This window comes from Mirounga leonina, unplaced genomic scaffold (assembly GCF_011800145.1).
Source record: "Mirounga leonina isolate KUSES-001 unplaced genomic scaffold, KU_Mleo_1.0 Mir_125, whole genome shotgun sequence".
NCBI lineage: Eukaryota > Metazoa > Chordata > Mammalia > Carnivora > Phocidae > Mirounga > Mirounga leonina.
The window spans coordinates 13774484-13795936 of NW_023270305.1; the positions used below are offsets into that span (position 1 = coordinate 13774484).

At 57.5% G+C, this 21453-nt stretch overlaps 1 protein-coding gene across 3 annotated transcripts in view; it reads right to left on the reverse strand.

The window, feature by feature from the left end:
* OTOF (otoferlin) overlaps positions 1–21453 on the reverse strand; it is a 92993-nt gene that overhangs the window by 11463 nt on the left and 60077 nt on the right. For 2 of the 3 annotated variants that reach the window (XM_035000455.1, XM_035000454.1), the window contains 23 exons: positions 19089–19220; positions 15073–15135; positions 14602–14686; positions 11606–11765; positions 11141–11327; positions 10390–10576; positions 8826–9049; positions 8254–8362; positions 7546–7726; positions 7307–7427; positions 6610–6710; positions 6399–6489; positions 6134–6250; positions 5656–5808; positions 5131–5320; positions 4897–5021; positions 4384–4518; positions 3524–3685; positions 3208–3327; positions 2568–2729; positions 2286–2448; positions 1637–1707; positions 131–160 (listed from right to left, as the gene is read on the reverse strand). In XM_035000455.1, coding sequence (XP_034856346.1) covers positions 131–160; positions 1637–1707; positions 2286–2448; positions 2568–2729; positions 3208–3327; positions 3524–3685; positions 4384–4518; positions 4897–5021; positions 5131–5320; positions 5656–5808; positions 6134–6250; positions 6399–6489; positions 6610–6710; positions 7307–7427; positions 7546–7726; positions 8254–8362; positions 8826–9049; positions 10390–10576; positions 11141–11327; positions 11606–11765; positions 14602–14686; positions 15073–15135; positions 19089–19220 — 3069 coding nt within the window. Of the gene's footprint in view, positions 1–130; positions 161–1636; positions 1768–2285; positions 2449–2567; positions 2730–3207; positions 3328–3523; positions 3686–4383; positions 4519–4896; positions 5022–5130; positions 5321–5655; positions 5809–6133; positions 6251–6398; positions 6490–6609; positions 6711–7306; positions 7428–7545; positions 7727–8253; positions 8363–8825; positions 9050–10389; positions 10577–11140; positions 11328–11605; positions 11766–14601; positions 14687–15072; positions 15136–19088; positions 19221–21453 lie in introns of all 3 variants that reach the window. The other variant, XM_035000453.1, reaches the window with a different exon arrangement.

A 21453-nucleotide genomic window follows, 5' to 3' on the forward strand; every position in this document is an offset into this window, starting at 1 on the left:
GAGTGTGCTGGTCCCAAGCATCCGGGGCCTGGGGAGTGGCTCAGTCCCTGATGCAGGGCCCCTTGGCCTGATACCCTATGCCATTGTAGGGTTCTCTCTCCCCAAAGCCCCCAGATGGCCCCACACTCACCACATCCACCTTGATGACGGCATCAGAAGACTGTAGAGGGGAACCAAGGAGATGGGGACAGAATTAGCCACCAGGGGTCTGAAGTGGCAGGCAGGCGCCCAGCCAGGAGAGAGGAGGAGGGTGAGAGCTGAGAGGGGGCTCATGCAGGGACGTTCTCTGTGTGAGCCCCTGTGCTCTGCGGGCTTAGCCCTGACAAGAGCCTACTGCCTGATGAGCCTGAGAAAGGTCTGCTTTGCCGATGTTTCTCCTCAGACCTTCGAGGGTGGTGGTCCTCCACCCTGGCTGTGTGCTAGACTCACAGGGGGGCTTTTACAAACTATCAGTGCCAGGTCTCCACTGAGTCCCAAGGTGGGAGCGGGGCACCTGCATAGTTGTAACTTCCCAGATGTCTTCAGTGGGCATTCGGGCTTGGACAGGGAGGCTGACCCATATGCATCAGGAGTTCGGTAATGTTGGCTAGACAGGGTCAAATCCAACTCTACTCCGCCCCCCCCCCCCCGCCCACTTACCAGGGCAAGAACCTCAAAATGTAGTGGATGCACATACAACTGCATAGTTGTGAAAACACCCACCAGAGCCCAGGGTCTGGGTGATGATGGGGAAGCTCTTTTTCATTGATGGTCTGAAATTAGGGGGCTCTCTCCTGGCCCCAGGAGGAGCCCTCAGGGAGAGGTTCAGGAGGGTGGGAGCTGAGGCGGCACAGCCCTGGAACAGTGAGCTTTCCTGGTAGTGCTCCCCTCCCTTGAGAACCATGCCCACTGATAACTCAGCCAGCTGCTGGGGACCCTCTGGGGTCAAGGACTGTGGGCCCAGGCAAGGTCATTCAGACCAAACCCAGACCTCAGAAGCTAGGAGGTGCCCCAGGCTGTGTGAAGGACTTGAGGTCAGGAATGGGGTGGAGAGAATGTGGTAGGGAGGAAGCCCACATCTGGCCCCTGGGGTCTCCTTCCCACTCTCCCCTGCAGACACCATCTCTGCATCTAAATCCCAGATGACAGGGTTCCCTCCGGCAGGTAAATGGCCCTAGTGTCCCAAACCAAGAGGAATAAAGGAGCTTCCACCTGAAAATCCTTCCCCAGCCCAGGCCTAGGGAGATTGGTTTGTGAATGGCCAGGATGGAAAACCAGGGAGCCTCTGGAAATAACACTGGTGTTCATGTAAGGAATCTACTGCATGAACATAAGGTGTTGTTTGTTGGAGTAAAAACAATCACAGGCTATTCCCTCAGATGGTTACTGCTCTCTCTGTCGCTCATCCACGCACACCCCCCACTCATGCACGTGTGCACATTCATGTGCTCACTGAGGCCCACGCAGAGTGGACAGTCTTGCTTTCCAGGACAGAGCAAGGATGGGCTGCTTGCACACGTAGCCAGGGTTAGCTCTCCACCATGACGTGCCATGGGTTGGGGGGCCCAGGGCTGTGGGCCAAAGGAGGCGGCCCTGCTCCTGAGAAGCGTCACCCAGGCCCAGCTGGCGTGGGACTGAGCCTGGGTGCGTGCCTTACCGCGTCCAGCTTCACCATGGTCTCCAGCTTCTTGACGGGCACCTCCGGCTCCATGTTCACCACGACCTCCCCTGGGGGGTGAGAGGAGAGGCCCCCGTTGCACAGCACACGGCCATCCCGGAGGAGGCTGACTGGACAGAGATGGACAGACAGGCAGGCAGACAGGGAGGAACAGGAATGACAGGGAGAGTCAGAGGTGGTTGGAAGGACGAGAGGCCTAAAGCTGATTCTGGAGCTTTCTGAGGCAAGAGGGAGGGACAGGGCAGTTGAGAGAGAAAAGACAGGCCTAAGGAGGGGGAGAACGTGAGCCAGAGGGAAGGCTGAGCTGCCGTGGAGTGAAACAGTGGAGGCTGGGCTGGGAGGGAGGCTGGAAGGGAGGCCTGGGTCTCATGCGTGAACCAGCAGAGGAAGCTACCTGCCCTCAGGCTCTCGAAGAGCATGTCCGGCTCTGGCCCTTTCTGGCTCTAGAGTGATGGGCAGCCAGAGGTAGCTTGTCCCCCAGGAAGGGGCCTCTCCTGGCCTCCCCCATGCCTACTCGGGGATGCCCGTGCGTAGCCAGCTGGCGGCTTTGTGGCCTGGACTGTGGGCAGGAGCTCCTCCCATGAGGCCGAGTGGAGCCAGGCCTGGGCTTCGGGGGGAGTGGCCGTACCCGTGGTGTTCCAGCTGGGGGCCGAGCGGTCTGGGGGCCTGTAGATGAAGCGCCGCAGAGAGCTGACGGCATGGGAGCCCACCAGGGTGTAGCGGCCGAAGGCCCGGCAGTCCACCACTCGGATGTTCAGGGGCGGGTGCAACAGCTCATTCTCTGGGAGGTCCTGGGGGGGGCGGGGTTGAGCAAGGGCAACCTGGGCTCAAGGGGGGACACAGTGGGGCCACCCCCAGCCACACCGGCCACACCCCACTCTGCCTGGCTATGCCCAGGGCCTGCACCCACCACTTCAAACCACTTGACAAGGGTGTTGAAGTTGGGGTTCTTCTTGTAATTGTGGATCAGGGACGACTGCACCCCCTTCCCTGCACACTCGATGTCTACCCGTGGCCGGTCCACCTGGGCCAGGTTCACCCGCTTCAGGTCTCGCAGGCCCCAGAATAGCACCTGGGTGGAGAGAGGGGAGCCCCGTAGTCAGTGGGGCCCATGGAGGGTGGGCTGGGCCACCTGAGGAGGAGCTTGGTGGGGGTGGGCAGCAAGTCAGGGGGGCAGGGCCGGGAGAGCTGATGAGAGGCCAGTGTCCTTGCACGCAGCTCCAGGGTGTGAGTGGATGTGGGGGCACAGATGGGAGGGCCGGGGAAGGTCCTGGAATGACACAGTGTGACTCAGTGCAGACCGGCAGGCGCCTGGCTCTGCCACTGGCTCTGGGTGTGATTTTGGACAAGTCCGTTCCCTTCCAAGGCCCTCAGTCTCCTTGTCTGAAAAATGAGGAGTGGTCTGAGGTTGCCAAAGACCCCTTGATGCCCACAGTGTAATGTGCGCATGTGAGCCTTGATGAGAAGACAGTGAAGGGGCAAGGAAGCCAGAAGATGGCGGGGCCTGTCCAGGGCAGGGCCTGGAGGACCCTGACGGAGCCCTCATGTACCTCGATTCGGTATTTGCTGAGCACGGGCCGGATGCCCACGGGCACAGGCATGATGGGACCTCGGTCCATGTCCATGGGGCCGTTGATGGGTGGCAGGTCCGCCTTCCCCGCTGGCCCAATCTGGGGAATGGGAGTCATAGTGTCACGCTCTCCTTCCCCATAAGTTATTTGTCAGGTGCTATGGGGAGACAGGGAAGGCCAACGCCCCAGGCTCTGAGACCCACGCCCCAGCTTCAGTCAAATTGGCCTCCCAGCAGGATGGGGAGGAGAGCAGCCCCCGGCCCCCGGCCCCCCGGGCCTGGCCCTGTGGCTCCACCTGCAGCAGCTCGAAGGCAGCCAGCAGGTCGCCGGCCGTGGCATTGCCGCGGTAGATCTGGTAGTACTCGAGCTGCGGTGGGAAGCGGGGCGAGCAGTACGCCTCGTTGGCCATTTTCACCAGGGGCTTGGCGAAGGTCCGGCCCATGAAGTCGGCTTTTCCCTGATATGACAAATAACCAAGGTGGCCTCCCAGCACTTGAGTTTACTGTGCATGTTCACACCTGGGATCAGTCCTCACCATAGCCCCAGGAGCTAAGGGGTGGGTGTGATCACCCTATTTTACAGATGGGGAAAACCAAGTCTTGGGACCCACGGCAGACTTGCTCAGGGCCATGCTGGCAGCGAAAGGCAGATGCAGGACTCAGGACTAGCAGTGAGATCTTCCTGTCTCTAGTCCAGAGCTCTCAGGGTATCCCGGTAGCTGGAGGGGTGGCTCCGCAGCTCTGGAGGGGTCCCCTTCATCCTTTCCTTCTTTACCCCAGAGTTCCCATGGAGAACTGTGAGGCTGTTACTGACTGCGGCAGTGTGGGCAGGGGTTGGGAGACCCAGGAGTTTGGGAAGGCTGATAACAGCAGGACTTGCTGGCATGATGACTCTGGGCCTGAGCTGGGTCTGTCTGTGGCAGGAGCAGGGGACACCCTGCTCCTTCCTGAGATCCCAGAGGCCCACGGCATCAGGAAGGGGTCAGGCTGCAGTGACAGGACAGGAGACACCTGGGTCTGCTGGAGGGGCTGGTCAGCAGCCCCCGCTCCCAGCTTCCCAGCAGGCACTTTGGCTGAGGAGCTCTGGGGCTGGCCAGGTGAGGTGTGGAGTGCAGGGATGAAGGCGGAGCTCCCTGGTGCCTGAGCCCACCCATACCATGGTGTCCTGGTCGTAGATCTCGATGACAATGATGGGGGGATCATCCCGCAACTCATGGGCTTCACCATATAGCTCCAGGTTGTCGAACACCAGCATCTGGTCCCAGGTGGGGCACAGAGTCTCATTCAGTACCTGCAGCATGGGGCGGGGCGGGGGGGTGGGTAGATGGGTAATAAGTGGTGGTGTGTGGGCAGATACATGAGCAGTAGTCACCCCAGGTTACTGCAGCTTCCAGAGACTCCGAGGACAGGAGTGTCATGTTCCCTGACTCTTCCCGAAAGCTTAAAATGAAGGTGACCGTGAAGTTGGCTCCCAGGTCCCCCACCCCCACGTCTTTCCTTTCTTCTGTGTCAAATGTAACCACAATTAAAGCCTTTACCAGAGTGGCCCGGGCCTGCAGATATCTGCAAGGCTGTCCTCTAAGGATCTGGGGTGCTGGCCGATCTGTTTTCTGGGTCCCGCACGCTCAGGGGCTTCCCAGGACTCCTCCCTCCTCCCGTGGGCCCTCACCTCTGTGCACTGACTCTGGTTGATGAAGAAGACACGGGCGAAGGGGTCCGAGAGGCCGCTGCTGTCGGCAGCAAAGAGGCTGCGAGCCTGGTACATGTGGGCTCGGAGCTGGAAGGCCTGCTTCTCTGCAGGGGAGAGCAGGCTGAGGCTCCGGGTACAGGCGGCCCCTCCCACTGCCCTCCCGGAGTGAGGGCTGCCAGCCCAGCCCAGCCTGGCCCAGGGGGCCTCACTCACTGGTGTAGACCAGGCTGATGGGTGGGAAGGAGTGCAGGCCCAGGCCCTGGGCTGCCTTGACCTCCTCAAAGCCACAGGGCAGGCCGCTCAGGAAGTCCTTGCGCTGCTTGCTGAGACCCAGCCACAGGTAGAGCTCCAGCTTGGCCTGCACCGTCCAGCCTGCTGAGCCGAAGCCCCGCTTGCCTGGCAGCTGGGGGTGGGGGTGCAGTCAGCTGCTGGGCCCACGGGGTGAGGAAGGGGTGGGGGCCTCGGTGGGAGCTGCCCCTGCCCCTCCACAGCCATCCCCCTGGGCTGGGGGTGGGTGGGAAGAGCGCGGAGGGGGATGGGCAGGGCCGTGCCATCTGGCCCCCTTCCCCCTCCCCATTCTCTCTCCAGCTCTTCTCCAAGCACCTGCTACTTGAGGGCTCCACCCCGTCAGCTCAGGCCTGCCAGACCCAGAGGTGGGGAGGTTGATCCCTTGAAAGAAGCCAGGTGCAAACCCCAGCCCCCAGCCCCACCCCCCAAGTCTCATTCCCCTTTTGGCACCTTGAGGAAGAGCGTCTTGATCTTGGCGCAGTCCTTGCCCAGCTCCTCCTCAACGATGGAGAAGAGCAGGTCCTTGGAGGGCACCCGGGCGTAAGCGATGCGCTTGTTGTTGCTCATCATCCAGATGAAGACGTCAGGGATGCTGTGCTGGGGCTGGGGTCAGCGGGGTGGGGGCTGCTGAGGGAGGGGTCCTGCCACGTGGCTAGGGCCCCCAGAGCCTGACTGACCCTCAGGGCCTCTGCCAGAGGGCCAGGCCTGGGCCTGCAGAGGGAAGGGCCCCGGTGCTGGGTCTTCCTTCACCTCCCACACGACAGGAGGAAGAGCTTGTTCACCTCGGTCCCCCAGGGGCTGTCAGAGCAGGAGGGGCCTCTAGGTGGTCCTGTCCAGTCCCTTCCTATGCGGCAACCCCCTCCCCACTCGAGTCACTTGGGTTTGGGGGCTGGGCATCCCCTCTCTGCGTGCTGATGAGGGGGCACACCTCGTCTGCCAGGAAGCGCAGCTTCTGCAGGAAATTCTGGCAGAGCCTCAGCTTGTCCCGCACCGTGTGTCTCTTCACCTGTGCCCGCAGGGTCTTGGCCTGCTGTCCCATGCTCTCCTGCAGGGGAGCAGGGTGTGTGGGAGAGGGGCTCAGGCCACACCGCACAACTGAGGGGGCTGGCCTGGCGGCTGTGACCTCAGAGGCCAATGTCCCCCCACCTCGGGCACCCTCCCCTGATCCCCCATGTGGTCCAGCGTGTCCTCACCAGCTCCCGCATGCAGGACTTGAGGCGCTCCCGGTCCAGCCTGGTGCGGGATGCGTGGCCCTGGTCCTTGTCAGCGAGGGACAGGAAGCGGCTGGGGGACCCGGGGGAGCAGCGCTCAGAGGAGCCCACCAGCCAGCAGCAGGCCTGTAGACACCTCCTTCCCTGCCCAGCCCCCCACTTCAGCCCCTCGCCCCCCACCCTTTCCTCTCACTAGCAGCCACAGCTGAACTCCTCCAGGACGCCCCGCAGGCGACGCTCGGGGTAGGACTTCTCTGTCTTGATCATCTCCTGCACGTCGTTCAGGCCTTCTTCCTGTGGACCAGGAGTGAGGGTGCATGCTGAGCCATAGCCCCCCAACCTCAACCTCCCCAGCTGTCTCCCCCCATTCATCAGGGGAAGGAAGGGCTAGCGACCTGGGACCCCTCACTAGCACCATGCCCCCCACCCCAGGTCCCACCACCATACAGAAACCAATTCCCCAGGTTCTGTCTCTTCCAGAAGGAAGAAGCCACCTCTGGGCTGTGGGCCTGTGGTCCCAGTGGACTCGCTGGGGCTGGGCAGAAGTCAGGCTAGATGGGGGGTGGGGGTGCAGTGCCGGCCGGAGACAGAGGGGTTGGCCAGCCTCCTCCAGGGAACACCAGGACGGGATGGGCTAGGGCTCCCAGACTCCAATCCAGGTAGTCCTCAGGCCCCCCACCCACTCCTGGGACATGGGAGCAGGGATAGGACCAGAGGTCATGCTGGGGCTATTCCAGCAGTCCTCACCCTTGCCCCCTATCCCCCCATGGCAAGCTGCTGGGCAGACTGCCTAGTGTTGCAGGGGAGGCTTCTAAGCTAGGCGAGGCCTTCCGAAGCACACCCCACCCCCTGCCTTCCCCTCCTCCCTCCCACCCCCGCCTGGCCCTGACCAGCTTGTCGGCGATGTGGTCCATAATGTTGGCATTGTAGAGGCGACGGCGCTGGTCCGGCCACCAGCTCTTGATGTAGACGCAGGGCTTGCAATCCAGGTAGGGCAGATGAAAGTAGTTCCTGCGGGGGAGGAGGTGGAAAGTTGAGGACTGGGGCGCGGGCAGGTGGGAGGCCAGGCCATGAGAGGATGGGAGGCAGCAGGCAAGGCCTCTCAGGACCCTCCATCCACCTGGCTCACCTGTCGGTGATCTGGGGCCGCATGGGTGGGGTGGAGGACACTGAGGCCAGGTCCCCACCCTCATCAGCTTCGTCGTCACTTGAGTTTTGGATCAGATCAACTTCTTCCTCATCCCCAGGCTCCTTCCGAGGCCGAGGCCTCTGGGGCCGAAACAGGCCATCAACTTCGTTCCCATAGTTACCTGGAGGCAGAAGGGGGCACGCAAGGGCCTAGAATCCTTTCCCCCCAGGCTCCTGCCCTCTTATCCGGGTGCTGCTTTGGGTTTATGGGAAGGAAGAAAGGGGGCAAGGAGTGGGGAAGGTGCCTGGAGTCTGTACCAGCTCGGACACAACAGAACACTAGCCAGAGGAAGGTGCCCATGGCCTCTACCCCGTGCAAAGACCTCGCTAGGAGCCCTGATGACCACTGAGCTCAAGGTCCAGCCTAGGACATGGCCTAGATCCCTACTCTCTCCCCTTTCCCTTCTGCAGGGAAGCCTTCTTTCTTCCCCATATGCCGAACACGGCTCAGCCCTGTAGGTGTGTGCACTAAGGAACTGCTGTGGGCGGGTGTGCACGCTCGTGTGAACACTGTGCTATGTGGGTGCTTGAGGACACGTGAAGGAAAGTGGTCAAGGTTTCCCTCCTTCTAGGCCTGTGGTGCGGGGCCTAGCCATTACCACCCAGCAGCCCCCAGGCCTGAAGACCCCACTGTGAGCCCAGCACTCACCTATGGTGACCTCAAAGGTGATGGGCTTGTCTCCATTTTTCCGGTCGATCATTGAGGCTTCTAGGAAAGCTCCAAATAAAAAGAATTCTTCCATTTTCCCTGTGCAGCTCTGTGCGGAAGTGGTTCAAACCATCCTTAAACCTGAGCAGGGATGTTGGGCCTAGGGCCAGGCCCCCTACCACGGTCTTACAGAGAGGCCCTTTGGGCCACTGGGGGCGGACATCCCACCCCTCTGTGCAGCCAAGCAGCCCAGACCCTGAAGGCCTAAATCCTTTTGCCCTCCAGCCTGGATATCCCTGAAAGGGACAACCATGGCCAGGAACAAGGCAGAGAGGAGGCTCCATCTTGGGACCTGCAGTCAGAGTGCAGGCATAGGCAGTGGGAGGGGACAGAGGTCCCCGCGAGGGGCAGAGTGCGGGCCCCTGCTTCCTGGGGAAGGAGGCCTCATCATGGGGTCTTGCCCTCTGAGGCAGACAGGGCAGCAACCGGGAGAGCCCAGGCCTAGGCTGCCATGGTGGGAAGGGTGCTGAGCTGGGGGCTCTGGAGGACAGCCCAGCCCCCTGGGTCCTCACCTCCGAGACGGGCGTGGCCTGCTCCACCTGCACCTCCGTGGAGCTGGTGAGCTCGGGGTTGGAGGTGTCCAGGATCTCCACAGCCAGGCCCAGCATGAGGCGGGCGCGGAACGACACGCCCTCACCCAGGCCCTCATTCAGGTCCTGGTGCTCGTCCAACAGGGTGTAGTTGCGTGTGGAACCGTACATGTTCACCCAGGCCGGGCCCAGTGTGGGCAGGAAGCCTGTGGGCCACGGGGACAGGCACGAGGGGCTCATGGGGGTTGTGGAAACTCTTTTGGGGGCTCGGGCCTGCAGCTCCCAGTTGCTGAGCTGAGAACCCCATGCCTTGCTCGGTGAAACACTCAAGATGGGAGAAAGCCTGTGGGCCAGTGAGTGGCTGACGGGAGGCCCTAGGGATGCTCACATCTGCTGTGTGTGGGCAGGCGTGGGGCAGCCTCCTCGTTTGCGCAGAGCGCTTCCCGGGTCAGGCTCCCTGCCTCCTGGTCCGCCTACAACCTATTTGAAGGACAGATGCCCGCTCCCCTCAGACTCCTCAGCCTGGCCTTCTGGCCCTTGTGATCTCGCACCCTGCCAGTGCGGACCCCTCCCCTCCTCTCCAAAGATCCTCTCTCTGTCCACCTATGTAACACTTCCCCCGTGAGGCCGGCCCGATTCCTAGTCCCAGCTGACTTCTCCTGCTGTTGGTCTTTGCTGTCTCATCTGTAACGTGGGTCCGATTCTGCGGCATGTGCTATGTTTGTTTGGTTTTTGTTCTGCCTGGCTTCGAAAAGAATTACGGCACTTAAAAAACTCAAGATATACTTCACATAATATAAAATTCACTATTTAAAAATGTGCACTGCAGTGGTTTTCAGTATATTCACTCTGTTGTAGAACCATCACCCGATTCCATCGCCCCCCAAAGAAACCCTGTACCTGTTAGCAGTTAGTCCAGGGTCTCCTCCCCCGCCCAGCCCCTGGCAACCACTAGTCTCCTTTCTGTCTCTGTGGATTTGCCTATTCTGGACAGTTCCTATAAATGGAGTCATAGAACATGTGGCCTTTTGTGCCTCTGGCCTTAGGCTTTGAGCATGTGATGGCACATCCACCTCCCTAGTCCCCAGTGAGCACCATGAGGACAGGAGTGGATGCTTATCTTGCTCTACCTCCCTGGTGCCCAGCGCCTGGGTCCTAGAAAGGGTCAGTCCCACAAGGCCGCAGACAGGACTATGGCAGCAGACCACGCATATGTGAAACGTATGTGTATACACACACACCACACACCATCATTATTTCTAATTCACAGATGGGAAAACAGGCCCAGAGATCACACAGCTACTAACTGTCAGAGCTGAGGTTCAAATCCAGGTAGCCTCACTCAGGCAGGCCCTGGCAGCTCGGTGCAGACCTGAGCCATGACCTTCCACCTCCCTTTGAAGGGGAGGGTGCAGCGGACCAAGCCCTCACAATGGCCAGGGCCTTTCGGGGAGAGGTGGGGATGGTGGAGGTGGTGTGAGGGGGCAGGTCTCACGGACTCCTGCCCTCAGTGCCCTTGCCCCACCTCCAGTCTCCTGCTGCTGACCTTTGTCTCCATCGTTGGAAATCTTGCGCAGGTCAATGAAGTGGGTGCCGATGGCCACGTCGTTGACCTTGTCTGAGTCCCGGATCTGCACCTTCATGCGTTTGCAGAGTGGGGGGAACAGGTCTGTAAAGACGACCTGCTCATTCCACAGGGGCTCGTAGCTGCTTTTCTGCACTGAAGTCTTGCCCTGGTGGGAGGGAGTGAGGGTTAGGGTTTGTGTGTGTGTGTGTGTGTGTGTGTGTCCACATATGTGTGGGGTGTGTGTATGTGATATGTATCTGTGTGTAGTCACGTGTGCATGTGTATGTGTGGGGTATGTGTGTGTGTATATATATATTTAATTTTTTATTTAAATTCAATTAGGTTAACATATAGTATGTTATTAGTTTCAGGGGTAGACTTTAGTGACTCATCAGTTGCATACAACACCCAGTGCTCGTGTGCGTGTGCGTGCACTTATGTCCTGCAGGCACTCTCCCCACACCAGCTCTCAGACTCACTTCCCTTTCAGGGCTCCTGCCTTAGATCTTGGTCTATAGGACGCAGAAGCAGGCAGGATCCCCTAAGGCTGGACCCCCTCCGGCTGGAGCTCCCCTCTCCTCTCATCTCTGCGAATTCACCAGGGGATCGAAGGTGTCACCTGGCTTCTGATTCTGCCTCACATCCACCTCCAGCCCCCATCCTCCAATCACTCTGTACCTCGAATGCCTGTTACCCCAAACCCAGCCTCCTGCATCCTGCACCCCAATACCTTCTGGCCAGCAAAGAAGACTTGCACATAGGGGTCGACCAGGTCCTTGTTCTCACCAATGAAAGCCTTCTTCACATTGGCCATGAGGCTGGTGTTCATGCGGGGCAGCCCCTCTGCTCGGTAAATTTTCACGTAGAATCGGGCCCACTGGCGTTCAGGGGGCACCCCCTCGGGGAGCAGCAAGTTCCTGCCGGCACATAGAGCTAGGGCCGTGGTGGCCAGAATTGGGCACCCCAGTCCTGCCCTGGCATCTGCATACCCTTGGGGCCTGGGACAGTCTCCATGAACTCCTCCCCCGCCCTGCCCTCGGTCCTTCTTGGAGGAGCTGGGCTGTCTGGGAGTAGGTGGGGATAAGGGTAAAGGGAGGGAGGGGGGTCTGTGTGCCAAGTCCACCCCAAGGGCTCTCTTTGGGGGAAGGGAGGGCTGGGTCAGGTCTCCAGGGGCTGGGGCAGATGGGAGCCTCACCCTTCGATGTCATCCTCATCGGTCTCATTGGCCTTGTGGGGCGTCTTGATGTTGTCCCCCTTGCCCACCACGGCGACGTCACACTTCACGTAGCCCTTCAGCCCAGCAGAGATGTCGTCGGGGTCTGACAGGATGGCCCACTTGTGGTGGAACTGGTGCTCTGCAGGGGTGACGAGCGGGGACTGCACCTGCCATCCTGGGGCGGGCTGCAGAGCTGAGCATCTTTTTGGCCCCTGGTCCCCAGAATGGCCAGGAGGAGACAGAGGTCCCCAGAGGGGCGAGCAGCTGGGGAAAGGTCCCACATCCAGGTGTGTGTTTGTGACTTTGAGGCTGGAAACTTCCAACCCTCCTGCCCCCACCCCTGCAGACCACCTGCACACAGCTGCCAGACAGAACCTTCAGAGAGGCTCCCCCTCCCTCACTCTTCCGTTCAAATATCTGCAGCTTGTCAGTGCTTGGGGTACAGACCACCGACCTTAGTGTGGTCTGTGAGGCCTCCTGATTCAGCTCTGCCCGGCTCACTCCGCTCATCCCACCCCGCCCCTGTGCTCCTGCTGGGCCCAGCTGCTTACTTCCCTCATCCCACCCCCCCTGTGCTCCTGCTGGGCCCAGCTGCTTACTTCCCTCGGAACAACTGGAGTCCCTGTTCAGACCCCCCTGCCTTTATGGCTGCCAGTCTTTGAGTTTGGAAGGGCCTCCTTCCTCCCCCTTCCCCCATCCAAACTTCTCAGACACCTGCCTGGGAAGGCTGGTCGGGCTGGGGAGGCGGCTAGCACCCTGGACCTCCTCTATGATCTCCCAGACGGAGGCTGTGGCCTCGAACGACCCCTCCTCATCTCCAGCAGAGAGACTTAGGGAGTGAGCAGGGTCCTGCTGCTATCTCTGCTGGTGCAAACGTGGTCCTGCAGGGTGAGTCCCCCAGGAAACCCTTCCAGCCCCGCAAGATACTGACACAAGTCCAGAATCCCAGTAGCACCCGCGAGGCCTGTGTCCCTGGCAGCATGCTTCCAACGACTCCCTGGCTGGGTAAGCAACCAGGGACTCATCAAGAGGGCCAGGCCAAACCAGAGACCATCAGAGTGAAGACCTCAGTGCCCAAACTGAAGGGGCTGTGTGACCTCAGGCTCCCATGAAGGGGACCAGGCCCAGGAACAGATTCAGAAGCAGCATCAAGGGGCGCCTGGGTAGCTCGGTCGTTAAGCATCTGCCTTCAGCTAGGGTCATGATCCCAGGGTCCTGGGATCGAGCCCCGCATCGGGCTCCCTGCTCCGCAGGAGGCCTGCTTCTCCCTCTCCCACTCCCCCTGCTTGTGTTCCCTCTCTCGCTCTCTCTCTGTCAAATAAATAAATAATAATAATAATAAAAAACAAAAACAAAAAAAAACCCAGCAGCAGCATATCTGGTGGTGGGTTAGCTCAGTGGAGAGCCTGGACTCTGGGCCCACCTGGACCCGGGTTCACATCCTTTTCCTTTCCCTGGACCAGCTATGCAAGCTTGCGGGCCTGCTTCCTTCCCGTGAAATGGAGTGATGTTGCCTGCAGGGGGTGGTCAGGGCTAGGCCTGCGGACACGGCGTGCATGGCCCGGCGCCTGGCACTCAGCGGGCGCTCCCTGAGTGGCAGTGGTCTCCTCTCCAGGCCTCTACCATCGGGATGCCCAGGGGTCCACGTCAGGCTCCTTGCTGTCCCTCCACACCCCTGCCGCCGGTACTGGTGGTGGGGGGCACTGCTCAGCCCCGGGCTGGAGCACCTCCTCCGGGATACCTGTGAGATTCCACCGCCTGCAGGTGGGCATGATTCCTGGGAAGTGCCGGGTCGCGGACTGGCCCTCTCCCCCACTCCCAAAGATGCTAATGGTCACTAGGGTCACCCTCTGCTGAGGACGACAACGTGTGTGTGGCAGTGGAAAAGGCGCTGGCCTGGCACTCAGGAGACCAGGTTCCATTCACACGGGCCCTGGGCAAGTCTCTTCGTAACCCTGGACTTCTTCGTCATACGGAGACACCGGACTAGATGTTTTAAGGTCTCTGGTGGCTTGAATGTTCTAAGATTTTGTGATGTTTATGCGTTTAATCTTGGGTTTGGACTCGATTCCCTAGTCTAAGTCACAGAGTGTGCACCAGCCAAGTATCCATTAAGTTGAACCATAAGAAATCGCCAATTTGTTGAACCTAATAGTTTAGTGGCACTTCCAAGCTACTTAACTTGTCCTGGCTTCATTTATCTCATCTGTAAAATGGGAAGAAATGCTGATGCCTCCTCCCTCGCTGTTTTGTGAGGGTCAAATGTGACACTGGAGAAAAGGGACTGTCACTGCCAAAAGGCCTGATGGAGTCATTACTGCATCCTGAGTGGTGGGTTCACTTTAGGGACATGACGTGGGGCCCGGTGCCAGGTTGCATGCCAGTGGTTCCTGAGCTGGCCATGGGCTTGGTCATCATCTTGGCCTGGCCTGTGCCTCACAAACCCTCTGGGCCTCCCCTTGGGGTTCCCTCGCCAGCCCTATCCAGTGTTGGCCCATGGGGACCCACGTTGCTGTGAGTCAGCCATAGTCCCACATGGCTATTCTCTGGAGGCCTGGGGCCCTTGATGGATGGTCAGTGAGCCCGGCATCCCTCAGAGGCTGCCACACTACATTTGTGTTGAGGACAGTGTGGCTCAGTGGGTGCCCTGGAGTCACGCAGCCTGATTTCACCCCAGACCAACTGGGTGATGGTGGAGCCCCAACGCTTCTCTGAGCCCCAGGCCCCTCGAGTGTAAAAGGGGGTGATGCCGCACACCCAGAAGGGCTCCAGTGAATCCAGCGGCCTGAGCACAGGTAGTCACTGCATCCGTGTGCAGACTCGACACCCATCCCTCCACACCCCCTACGGCCTCACACTGAGTTTACGGTCCTGGCCAGGCCAGGCCCTGGGGGCTGCCAGGGTGGGAAGGATGGCACGGGCCACACTTGCTGAGCCGTGGCCGCTGACGCTGACCGAGTCACGCAGCTACTCACCAGGCTGGGAGTACACGGTTCCCACATCCATTTTGAAGGACCCCACTAGGGTGCCACTGCGCAGCAGGTTCTTGGAGTGAATCACCTTCCGGGCAGAAGCACCAGCCCCCAGTCAGGCCGGGCAGGGCAGAGGCTTTCCATGGGGTAGGGGTGGGGTGGTCTGATGGTGGCACCACCTGTCTTTCTGGGGAATGGAACTTTTCGGTGAAGTGGGAGGGCATTTGCAGGGCAGGGACGGCTTGCTGAGGCTCAGCGTTAAGCCCTCTTGCCCTCATTTTTGCTGGTTGCCAGGTACGGGGGGTAGGTTGTACACTATGCAGAGGTACCTGGTTAAACAGGGGAGAGGGGCCCAAACCAGCCTGTGCCCCACTTGCCCGGCTGTGTGTCTGGACACGGGGATGCCTTTTAATGCCAATCCAGAGGGATGCCCTTTTCAAGTCTACACAAAGGTGCAGTTTGAGTTACACTCACCGAGATCTTGATGATCTTGTCGAACATGATGTCAGGAGAGACATGGAAGTCAAAGACGAAGTACTGGAAGGAGGGAGGACCCAGAGGTGCTCACTCAGCTGACAGCAGCCAACAGCCTGGGGCAGTGCCAGGCCCCTCCCTCCTGCCACTGCCTGTCTGCACCCCGGCCATTTCCCCTGAGCCCCGAAGTTCAGAGGAACAGCAGTGTAACCACTGGTCCTCCCTGACTGCAGGTGGGAGCTGGGTGGCTTTGGGCAACACATTGTCCGATCTGTTTCCTGAGCTGTAAAATCGGAGTAATGATACCCACCTCCGAGTCTTGTTATGAGGCTGGATGAGATGGCAGACACCATAATATACACCGCAGCTGTGCGGGCAACACAGACATTGCTCTTAAACCACAGTGCTCCACTGCCTGGAAGTGTCCCAATTTCAGCGATGTTTAATTTGTAAAATAAGGTGTGAAGGACTTCATTTGCCGGAAACGTAAAATGCTCCGGGTGTGAGCTGTCTTCCGAAGCTGGGGCTGCCCCTCACCCCGGCCCATTTCTCCTGGCCTCAGTGTGCAGGTGCCGGGAGGGGAGAGCAGCAGAGAGGCCCTCGGGGGAGGGGGTGTCGAGATGTTGGAAAGGGCTGGGCAGTCAAAGGAGAGGGGTGACGTGGACTTGGACTTAGGGACAGCATGGTCCTTGATGACCCAGAGGGCAGTTTCAGTGGACAGGGGGCTGAAGACTGAGGTGTGCTTAGGAGAGGCAGTGGGGACAGATCACGGAATTGGACGGTGAGTGGGAGGACAGAAAGGGGCGGTCACCAGGAAGTACGTGGGATTGGGAAAGGCGTGGCTAGATGGAGGGACGGATGGGAGATAGACAGACCGAGACTCCCTGTTCCTGTCCCTGAGCATATGGGGTTTTCCATCATTGTACTCGGAGAGAATATGCGAGAGTAGAACACCTAAGAGGCAAAGGAAGAGCCAAAGGAAAAGTAAAGGCAGAGTTGGGGTGCTGAGTGGTTTGGGTGTGATGCCAGATCCTTTGGGAAGAAAAAAGAAAAAGGATCCAGGGCAAAGGAGAGAGGTGGCTGAGGCAGAAGGAAGGCACCAGTGGCCAGGACCAGATGCACCCATGGAAAGGGGTCTTGGCCTGGTCTTGAACAGTCAGGCTGTATTGGGAGGGCAGTGGTTGTGAACCTCCCTTCACACGAAGACAGATCTCGAGGCGAAGGCCAGGCCAGCGGCCTCTGACTCTGTCAGCCCTGGGAGAGTGAGCTAGCTAAATGAGAGCCAGAATTCTGCACTCTCTGAGGAGTCTGTGGGCATATTCCTTGTGTGTCCTGAGCATATTTCCCTTTTCTAACCACTTAGAAGTCTGCTAAGTCATGCTGATGGTTCTCATCTCCCTCTATTGTGTTTAGTGGAGTCAAAGGAAAGTTCCTGCTAACTCAGAGAATTAGCCAGAAGCAGTACATCCCTGGGACCAAGGGTATTTTTCAATGAAGAGGAACGTGGCATAGGACAAGAAGCAAAAGGAAAGAAAGCCCTGCTTTGGGACCAGAAGAATCATGGGAAGATAGTTTTGAGGGGTTGTTCTCAATGGGGCGGGGGGGGGGGTGATTTTAACTGCAGCGGGACATCTGGCAATGTGTGGAAACATTTTTGGTTGCTACAAGTGGGTGGGGGTCGCTACTGGCATAGAGTGGGTAGAAGCCAAGGATGCTGCTCAACATCCTACACTTCACAGGACAGTCCCTTACACCAAAAACTATCTGGCCCCAAATATCCCTAGTGCTGAGTTTGAGAGACCCTGGTTTGGAGGAAACAGAAATTAAACAAATCAGAGCTACTTGGATTTGTGAGAAAGTACAAAACTATGATCAAGAACAGGGCGCCTGGGTGGCTGAGATGGTTAAGCATCTGCCTTCGGCTCAGGTCATGATCGCAGGGTGCTGGGATCGAGTCCTGCATCGCAGGGAGCCTGTTTCTCCCTCTCCCTCTACTGCTCCCCCTGCTTGTGCTCTCTCACTCTCTCTGTCGAATAAATAAATAAAATCTTAAAAAAAAAAAAAAAAAGAACAAATTTAAGATTCACGTGAGTGGAAGGGACAGTCTTGGATATAACTGGAAAATGGTTTCTAGGCTGGATGTAGGCGTGGCCTGTCAGGGAAAACACTGTCACCTCTGTGGCCCCCATGTTGCCAGGCATGGGCTCGAAGTGCCGCACAAGCTCAGCAAATGTTTGTTTCTTCCTTCCGGTGAGTATCCATTCTGCAACCCCAACCCCTCCAGGTACAAGCCAGGCTCTGGGCCAGGCCACAGCGATGCAGGAGACGGGGAGCCTCCGGTCCACCAGGGATGGAGACATGAAGGACCAACCACAATTCAGGGATGTTACCGTCACAGAGAAAGAAGCACATTGAGCTGTGACCCAGAGAGTGCAGGTAAGGCTGCTCAGTGCCAAGGACACTTGGCCTGGGCTCTGGAGGGTGAGTAGGAGTTTGCTGGGGAAACAGTGTGGGAAAAGCAGCTCTGTTACCTTGGGAAGGAGGAAGCAATTTGAATGAAACATGAGGTGCATGAGGTTGGTGCCAGGTGAGGCCTTGAATCAGCCAAACGGGGCTCTGGGCTCTCAAATAACTGTGGAAGGCCAGGGGCACCTGTCTCCATATCCATTAAGGGAAAGTGGACTCTTATCTAGGTTGAAGCTTTTCCAGTCAGGGATGTGCCCTGATGTAAGGTCAGAGGCTGAATTTCCTGACTCCTGGGAAGGTTGCCACATGCGGCTGGGAGATGAGGGGGTGGGGTGGGTGTTTCTGAGCATGGATGTCCCAGCTCTGTGGGCCTGTGGGCAACCAGCTATGAGAACCAGGCCCACCCGTGGTAACAGAGGACCCTGGCCTGGGTCCCTATGGGGGACAGAAGTGTGTCCAGGTTTCCTTCCTGAAGATGCCCAGCTGGGGGGCTCCCCCTAAGTTCAGGTGGCACCCTCAGCCCTCCCCACTCCTGAGGACAGACACAGAGACACAGGACACAGATGCCTCATTCCCTGGAGCCAGCAGGAGAAGCAGACTGGATGTCTCTCCAGGAGAAGGAGGGCTAGAGCCCCCAGACCAGCGGCTTCTGTGTTCATCTGACCTACGCTCAGGCACCTGAAGGGCATCTGGGCATCCCTCCCCAGAGCTGATTAAGTTCGTTCCCCGCTGGAGCCCAGAGTCAAGCTAATGTGTCAGGAGTGGTCATACGAGGTGGCAGACAGAGTGCTGGGCTGAGGCTGACAGGCTGGGCCCTGCTTCATCAACAGCACTCTCTGTGCTCTTGGGTAAGGTCCTTCTCATACTGAGGCCTCAGTCTCCTCCTCTGTAAGATGGGGAGATTGAATTAGAAGGTCTCTGAGGTCCTTTGACCTCAGTGTGGCCTCAGATGGCTGCAAAGAATAGGAGCAGGAACCAGACCTTTTTCTCTCATACCCTAAGAATCAAGGCCAGTGCTCTGGAAGGATCCCCATAGAGGTTCAGGCAGCATGGAGGCAGCCCAGCAGAGAAGGTGAGCACGCAGAACCCGACTCTGGCCCTTAGCACCCGGGCAAGGACTTTCTCCAAGAGCTTCAATGTCCCCTTGTGTCAAATGGGACTGAGGGCAACAACCTCCGACTTTTGTGGGGGCCAGAAGAGGGGGTGCACCTGCAGCATTAGCTGGTTCACGGGAACCACTCCTTAATGCTGCCACTGCCCCAAAGGGCTCTGGCCAGGCCTCACGGGGTTCACCCACGGACAGGGCCGGAGAAACAGTGGCCTCTGGCCAGAACACGGTCAGGGGGTGATCTAGACTCAGGCTTCGGAGGACATGGCACGGCACATCTGCGTACCGGGGTTGTAACAGCGTGGGCCAAGGTCACCCCTGCTGGCAGCCCTTTGTGCCCCTCAGCCCCTGCTGTTCCTGTTGGGCCTGGGTGGGCTGCAGCCCAGCCTCCCGCCACATGTAGGGAAGTCCCTTTCCCCACGTAGGGCCACAGGGCACTGACCTCATTGTAGTAGGGGCAGTTAGTGGACTCCTTCATGGACGTGCACTTCTTGTCGTCACCCACCTCCACGCACACCACGGGGTCCATGTTCAAGCCCACCAGCTGCCGGGCCTCGATCACAGTGATGCTGACCTGCGGGCAGGAGAGGGAAGCCAGAGGTGAGCTCGGTGAGCCTGGGAGCGGGTCCTCCTTGAGCTGGGGCCCAGGAGCAGGGAGCCAGCACTAATCTGCTGTGGATCCGGGGCTCTTTCTCCAATAAGCCCCAGTGTCTTCATTTATAAAGCAAGGGCATGGGCTGGATCTCCTCTAAGTGCATTCTAGAATTACCGGGAGGGAGGAGGGTGCTGGTTAAAAATGCTGGTGTCCCTGCCAAACTCCAGACCAAGCCAGTCCAACCTTGGGTGGGTGGGGCCAGGCATCAGTACTTTTATTTTTTTATTTTCTATTTTTTAAAGATTTTATTTATTTATCTGACACAGACACAGCGAGAGAAGGAACACAAGCGGGGGAGTGGGAGAGGGAGAAGCAGGACCTCTGTGTGGGGCTCAATCCCAGGACCCTGGGATCATGACCTGAGCCGAAGGCAGACGCTTAACGACTGAGCCACCCAGGCGCCCCCAAGCATCAGTACTTTTAAAGCTCTTGGTGATTTCAAGTGCTTCCCCAGCCTCTGTGACTCCACCTTGTAGAGGGCTGCAAACCGTTTCCCGGGTTTCATGCGCTCAGAGATTAAGTTTTCTATGTCTTCATCAATGTGCATTTAATTTCGTGCTCAGCATCTCTCATTTTAAGATCGCGGGCCTCTGAGAGTTCTGTTTCTGGAATTTGGCCCCCTTTCCACCTTCCTGGTTTCCCCCTTTTGTTTAATTTCTTTGTTTGGGAGCCTGGGCCACCTTTGCTGGCTTGATGCTCTGTGTTTTGTGTGCACTGTGTCTTTTCAAGCGGCGTCCAGCTCCATGGAATCTTCTATGCTGCGAAGCCCTTTTCCAGTTGTTCATTCATTCAACAAATGTTTGTGTACATATATACGGGGCAGGGAGGGGTGGTATGTGTGCATACCTTTTCTGAACCTTCCTTTTAAAGATTTATTTATTTATTTGAGAGAGAGAGAGAGATGCGGGGAGGGGCAGAGAGAGGGAGACAGAGTTCCAAGTAGAGCCCCCACTGAGCACGGAACCCCATGACACCAGGCTCTATCTCATGACCCTGAGATCACGACCAAAGCCCAAACCAAGAGTCAGATGCTTAGCCGACTGCACCACCCAGGTGTCCCTCCTGAACCTTCATTTTAAGCAATCAGTTCTTGTTTTGGATTAGAGGTGTTGGTCCCCATTGGGGTGCCCACGACAAAACAGAAAGAGGCATAAATTTGAGGTTGCTGGACTGGCATTGAGCCCCAGAGCTTATACATGACCAGGTATGAGAGTAGGCCACCACGTAGGCTCACTGAGCTAAATGTAGAAACACCAGCTATCCATAGGTTGTGTGAGCTTTAAATGAGATAATGTGTGTCAAAGTGCTTCATAAACAGTAGAAGGTTCTAGAAAATGTGAGCTATTGTTATAAATGGCTTCTCAAAGTCTGCCAAGTAGGTAGGGTCCTGTAGATGCTTACGATTGTTCCATCTAACTCTCTTGCACTTGCATTTTAACAAAATAACCTGTGCTAAGTTACTGTTAGCATTTACCTCAGCTCATTCTTCTAATGAAACTGTGGGGGTTGCTTTTATACTTCTCATCTTGGAGACTTGGTATTTTCATCGCTGTGCTTTGATGCAACTCCTAAATATGATTTTACTCCAGAAAATTATTTTCCCTTTTCATAAAAAAAGAATAACCATGGAAATTATCACCCACTATATCCATCAAAGTCTTATAAATATTCTGAAGGCCAAGAAAAATCCGCACATCAAAACTAATGATGTTAAGAAAAATAGAAACTTCAATGCCAATGAGAACATTGCCAAGAAAGTACACAGAACTGGAAACTGAACATTTACTCATTGAAGCAACACTCGAACCACGAAAGCAAACATTTCTATTTGGAACTTGAAATGCCAAAGGGAATGAAGCTCAGAATCCAGAGCTCTGAAGAAGTTCAATGATCACCATTTCTTCAGGGAGCTAAAAAGGAAATAGAGCTAATTAACTTAGTTCTGAGAAGTTGACTGTGAAGAGAGTAAGCAGCCACTAGAAGTCCTTCCAGAATATTCTTGCACAGTAGTTCATAGAGTTTTAACCTCTATGAACCTTTTTATGCCAAAAACATAAAAAAATCTCATATTTTCCCACAACTAACCCATCCTCTCCCCTCCATTAAAGAAAGAAAGAAAGAAAGAAAGGAAGGAAGGAAGGAAGGAAGGAAG